At 31.3% G+C, this 6,028-nt stretch overlaps 1 protein-coding gene across 2 annotated transcripts; it reads left to right on the forward strand.

The window, feature by feature from the left end:
* The first annotated feature begins 2,875 nt into the window (after positions 1-2,875).
* LOC145032796 (uncharacterized) lies at positions 2,876-5,576 on the forward strand. 2 transcript variants are annotated; one of them, XM_078981728.1, is made up of 6 exons: positions 2,876-2,996; positions 3,069-3,366; positions 3,488-3,970; positions 4,049-4,180; positions 4,247-4,761; positions 4,856-5,576. In XM_078981728.1, the coding sequence occupies exons 2-6, from the start codon at positions 3,093-3,095 to the stop codon at positions 5,486-5,488; spliced, it is 2,037 nt and encodes a 678-aa protein (XP_078837854.1). In that variant the 5' UTR covers positions 2,876-2,996; positions 3,069-3,092; the 3' UTR covers positions 5,489-5,576. The 2 variants fall into 2 exon arrangements, with proteins under 2 accessions (XP_078837854.1, XP_078837863.1); XM_078981737.1 differs by having other exon boundaries at positions 4,259-4,761.
* The last annotated feature ends 452 nt before the right edge of the window (positions 5,577-6,028 follow it).

Consider the following 6,028-nt stretch of genomic DNA (forward strand, 5'->3'; position numbering starts at 1 on the left):
AAATAAGGAACACATGAACCTAACCTCTCTTTTATATATATATATATATATATATATATATATATATATATATATATATATATATATATATATATATATATATATATATATATATATATATATATATTATGCTTGCCGACAGCAAATAGAAATTTTATAGACTGGGAAAAAGAAAAAGAGTTATAGACTTATGGGTGTTTAAATTGTGTGCATTTTAGTTACTATAATATTTCTTGTTTAAATTCACGAATATCCATTTTAGCTTCATTGGTTAACTTGAAGATGCTATCCCAGTTTGTAAAATATATATTTATGCTAGTCTTATATATAGGGTTGTGCTATAAGTATCCCTCTTAACCAAGGTTCTAAAAAGCTCGATATGGCTCCGCCATGGCGTGCTACGACTTCAAGACTTGCACCTGCCGCAAAGCTTTGCCAAAACGTCGCCTTAACTCATATATGTGTATAAAAATGAGAAATAGATGAAAATACATATACAAATATTAATTATATAGAAAATTGTCGCCTTAAGTCACATCTTATAAACGTCATGACTCGTCAAGGCTCGGAAAAGCTTGAGGCTTGACATTGCCGTTAAGTCACGCCTTACGTTATTTAGAACGTTGTCATTAACTGATTTTACCCCTTAATATTAATCTAATCAACTTTTACATTTGATTTGACATCATTTTATTTTATTTTTTTATTTTTTTTTCCCTTTTTGTATTTTGTTGTTTTTTCTTTTAATAATAATAATAATAATAATAATAATAATAATAATAATAATAACACAACAAAAAAAAAGGAAAAAAAAAAAAAAACCAAAAGACAAAAAGTCAAATCATGGAGGATGAAATTGGAAAAGGGTGAGGATCCTTAGACTAAAGGGAATAGGGTGTCAAGAACCCTCGCTAAACATGCTAAGTCCAAATGCACACCACCCCCTAGCCCTTGCTAAGGGGAATGCTAAGATAAATTCGTCAGATCTTTAGCGAGAGGAGAGAGAGAGCTTGATTCTTGGTGGAAATTAATTCTAGTGGATTTAACATTCAAACAAAATTCAATTCCACCCCCTTCCTTTTTATTAATAAATCCGATTTTTTACACCCATTCAATTAAAAGATCAACTTTTTACTAATTTTTTTTTTTTTTTTTTTTTTTTTTTTTTTTTTTTTTTTTTTTTTTTTTTTGTGAATACATCTGATTTTTTCCCAATATAATTTATATTATATTAATTGTTTGTGGTATAAAAGAATAAAGTGTGTTTAATATTTGTGAACAAAAAATGTTTGTATATTTAAATAAATTAATTTAATTTAAAAAATATATTTTATTTAATATTAAAAAATGTTTGTTTATTAAAATAAAGTAATCAAAATAAATTAGAAAAAAGGAAAAAAATGAAATATTAAGAGTATTACCACTCCCTATCAAATGTTAAGTTTAGGTGTTAAAAGGAAAAAAATGAAGTGTCATTCAAAAAAGGTGACGTGGCAAAATATTAAGAGTATTACCAAGGAAGTTGTAGGAGGAGGTAAAGGGGATCATCTTATTTTGTGGTTAGAGCTTTTGGCGCAGCATAAAAAGATCTCCTAAGCTTCTTAAAAATTGAAGTAATCATTTTTCTTAAATTCTATGTTTTATAAGCATAAATTGTTTTTTTATAGCTAAATTTAGTATGAAAATTTTTAGCAAGCTGGTACCCGGTTTCGGAACCGATTCCGGTGGTTTCGGGAACGGTTCCAAAATCTTAGGAACTGGTATAACTTGTTTTGGTTCCGGTTCCAATATCATAGGAACCGTCGGTTTCAGTTTTGGTTCCGGTTCCAGAATATTTTGACAAGTACCCGTTTATGTTTATTCCTAGTTATATTGAAGATCTTCAAAAATTAAAAAAATATATACATAATTATTTTTTGATATTATAAATAGTTAATGGTACTGTGTGGCTGCGCCAAATATAACACAAACTCTTGTTATTTTGATGCCAAAAAGAAAAAAAAAACTTTGATGAGTTGAAGTTGGTCTTAGAGATATTAATTATGGTTTATAATATGGTGTAATTAAATTCTTATTTATGTAATGAACTAATGCTACATTAGATATTTATTAAATATTAATTTGTGCACCGTTCCAAAAAAATATTAATTTGTGCAAATAAAGTGGTGTTCTTGACGAAACATATAACTATATTTTCGTATATGACAAAAATAAATAATGATACATTAGATATTTATTATATATTAATTTGTGCAAATAAAGTGGTGTCCTAGACGAAACATATAACTATGTTTTTTCTTCTATGACAAAAAGTGCTACATTTTAGTTGCATTATAACAGTTTCATAAATAGAAACAAAGAAATATTATTGTATAAATTGAAAAAAGAAATATAAATGTTGTATAAATGAAAGGTGATTGGATATTTAATTAAAAAAACCATTTTCTTATATTATGTGAAATTTATATGATATAACATTATATATACAAGTATAATATTTAATTTATTATTTTGTAAATAAGGTTTTAGATTAATACTTTAATTATATTTTGTTAACTTATTTATCAAATTAAACATTGCCTACAATCTGAAAATGATGAACCAGTCAAAGAGAGTTGCTAAAACTACTAGTAATAAAAAATATAAAGAACGTCTCACAACCAATTCTCCAATAGAATAAAAAAAATCATATCATAGATGTTTAATGTTATTTTACCATCAATTTGTTTATTATTTATAATTAGTTTTATCTTTGATATTGATTCACACCTACCCATTAATGTTTAGCCAATAATGTATATGACACTGCCAACTGACAAGTTGGTTTTTGAATGTGTTCCAATGATCAACTTGAAATATAAAAGAATCATATTCCAATAAAATATCATTTTATATTCTGTAGGTATAAAAATTCACGTCTACATTTTCTTTAATAACACATCAGACATTATTGTAAAGGGTGGGAGTCGATCTAAAACCCACTTTCACAATTTCAGGTATTTTCTAACTTCTGATCATATTGACATGATCCCATTTTAGTTATATATATTAATGATTTCATTGGGCAGTTTACTAAGCAAGCAATTGAAGACATGAGCACACCACCTACAGGTTTAGCTCCAACAAGCCACCAGCAGCCGCAGCAACCACCACCGGCTGCTCCAAATCCCCGGCAACCACCGCCGGCTGCTGTAAATTTCGGGCAACCACCACCAGCGGCTGCTACAAATGCCCGGCAACCACCAGCTGCTGCTTCTAATACTCCGGTGCCACCAATTCCCCCACTACCACCACGGAAATTAACTACTTCACAAACTTTCCTACGCCGACCACCACTCAATCTCCCTTGTGAAGATCTAATTTCTGGTATGTCCTAATTAGGAATAGCATCTTTAGTTCTTTATAATGAATCGTGTTTACGAAAGGACATTTCCACTTGTTCTTGAATGAATCGAGCATTGACTTAACTTTGGAAACTATTTTGAAGTAAGAGAAGACTACATCGATACTTGTGTTCCTCTATACGAAGCTTCAATTAATGGAGATTGGGAAACTGCACATCGCATCATCACAAAACGAAAAGAGCTCGTACGATTTAGCATCACTGTTAATGGTGAAACTGCACTTCACATTGCAACATCAGCCCAAAACACCGAGTTTGTTGAAGCTATTGTCGGATTGATGGAAGAAGATGACTTGGAGCTTCAAAATAAGAGTGGCAATACAGCTTTGTGTTTGGCTGCTGCAGCTGGAAACCTCCAAATGACTAAAATTATGGTGAATAAGAACAAGAGCCTGTTGACCATAGCTGGTAGTCAAAAAATGATGCCCCTTTACATGGCTGCATTATTTGGGCACCATGACACTGTGAGTTATCTCTATGATAATTCTCATAAAATGGATGGTGATTTTTGGACACCTCAAGATCGGAATTGGGTCGTTTTAAGATGCATTGAGGCTGATCTTTTTGGTAAGCTTTGATAAGCATTATTATGTTTTGTTGTTCATCTTCCTATATCCATTAAGTGATTATCACCTCTTTTTGTAGATATCGCACTGAAGATATTGGTTGACCTACCAGAACTTGCAAAAAGTGGGAGTTTACTTGGAGTTTTGGCTCGAAAGCCTTATGCCTTTGAGGTTAAAAAACCGCATTTTTATAAAAAGATCTTCAACTCAAGTGAGTATCGATCTCTATTACCTATTATGCTTCATTGTACATTTCATCTCTGATTATTGTTTTCAGTTTTGACACTAGTTCGTGTGAAGAGGGGACCTAAAGAAAAGGAAACCGACGCCATGAAGTTACTAAAACTGATTTGGAAAAATATTATGAAACTTCCTACCGTTGACGTTGACAACTTACTCAGAGGCCCCAAAGACATGATCATGAAAGATGGAAAGTCAATCCTACAGCTTGACAAGAATGGCAATCCAACGTATTCTTCTAGAATACTGTTTGTTGCTGCAGAAATGGGGAACACTAAATTTGTGGTGGAGCTTATTCGTTTATATCCTGATCTTATATGGAAGCAAAATGATAATAGCCAAAGCATATTTCATGTCGCTGTCTCTCATCGTCATGAGAGCATCTACAATCTATTATATGAGATAGGCTCAATGAAGGATCAGATAACTCCTCTTAAAGATTCAGACGGAAATAATATGCTTCATTTGGTTGGGAAATATGCACCGAAAAACCGACTTCAGGATGTCACTGGTGTCGCATTTCAGATGCAACGAGAATTATTGTGGTTCAAGGTTTATTTCTTTTCTTTCTCATTGGTGTTATTGCATTTGGATAAATTAATTATCTTTCGAAGGGTATTTCATATTTAATTATCTTTTTGTGTAGGAAGTAGAGCGTATGATCCCACCTTCTTATAGAGAGAGAAAGAATACAGCTGGCTTAACACCACGTGAGTTATTCACCAAGAACCATAAAGATTTAGTTTCCAAAGGTGAAGATTGGATGAAAGGAACAGCTAATCAGTCCATGGTGGTTGCTGCACTTATCGCCACCATAGTCTTTGGAGTAGCTTTTGCAATTCCTGGTGGGTATGACCAAAACACTGGTTATCCTATGTTTATGAAAAAGGAAATCTTCATTGCATTTGTCATATCAGATGCTATCTCTTTAATCTTCTCTGCAGCTTCAATCCTCATGTTCTTATCTATCCTAACATCTCGTTACGCTGAACAAGATTTCTTAATATCATTACCCCAAAAGCTCATGATGGGTCTAGCGACACTTTTCCTTTCTATAATGACCATGATGATTGCTTTTAGCTTCAGCTTTTTTGTGCTTTATAAGGACCACTTGATATGGGTGCCAATCCTTATCAGTGTAGTTGCTGCTATACCGGTCATTATGTATGCTAAACTACAGTATCCTCTTTTGGTGGATGTATATGGCTCAATATATGGTTCTAGGTATATCTTTAAGCCGAAGAAACGTATGCTTTACAATCAACAGCCAAAGTTCTAAATCTTGTATTTGTGTATAGTCTTGAACATAAAGCGACATTTACAGTTTTTCTTTTTTCAAAGATATTTATATATAGAAACTTCGGTAACTGCAGTATAATTTAACAATATTGTATCCTTTTATGTGGAAGTTGTACATAGGGTTATTTCTTTTACTCTCAAGAGCCCAAGAAGGAAAGTCAAGTCCACGGGGAAATTTGTTTATGCTATTCTATAAAGCCCCATCAAAACAAATTATATAATCTCGTAACATTATTTATTCATGTTAAACCTTAATTAGACAATATATAGTATACACAACATACAAAAACCATGATTAGACTTATATTTTCCACAATTAAATTAAGCATGTTTTAGTTAGCTCGGTATTCAATTTTGGATCATAACTTTAGTTAGCTCGGTATTCAATTTTGGGTCATAACTTTATTTTTATGTAAAATTAAAAAAATCATTTTTTATATATCTAATTTTAATCATTTATTTATGTATAATATAATTAAAACCTATAAATGAAAATATAAAACGAATGAAAGTAATTTAA

Source organism: Lactuca saligna, chromosome 1, assembly GCF_052625555.1.
Source record: "Lactuca saligna cultivar CGN05327 chromosome 1, ASM5262555v1, whole genome shotgun sequence".
Taxonomy (NCBI): domain Eukaryota; kingdom Viridiplantae; phylum Streptophyta; class Magnoliopsida; order Asterales; family Asteraceae; genus Lactuca; species Lactuca saligna.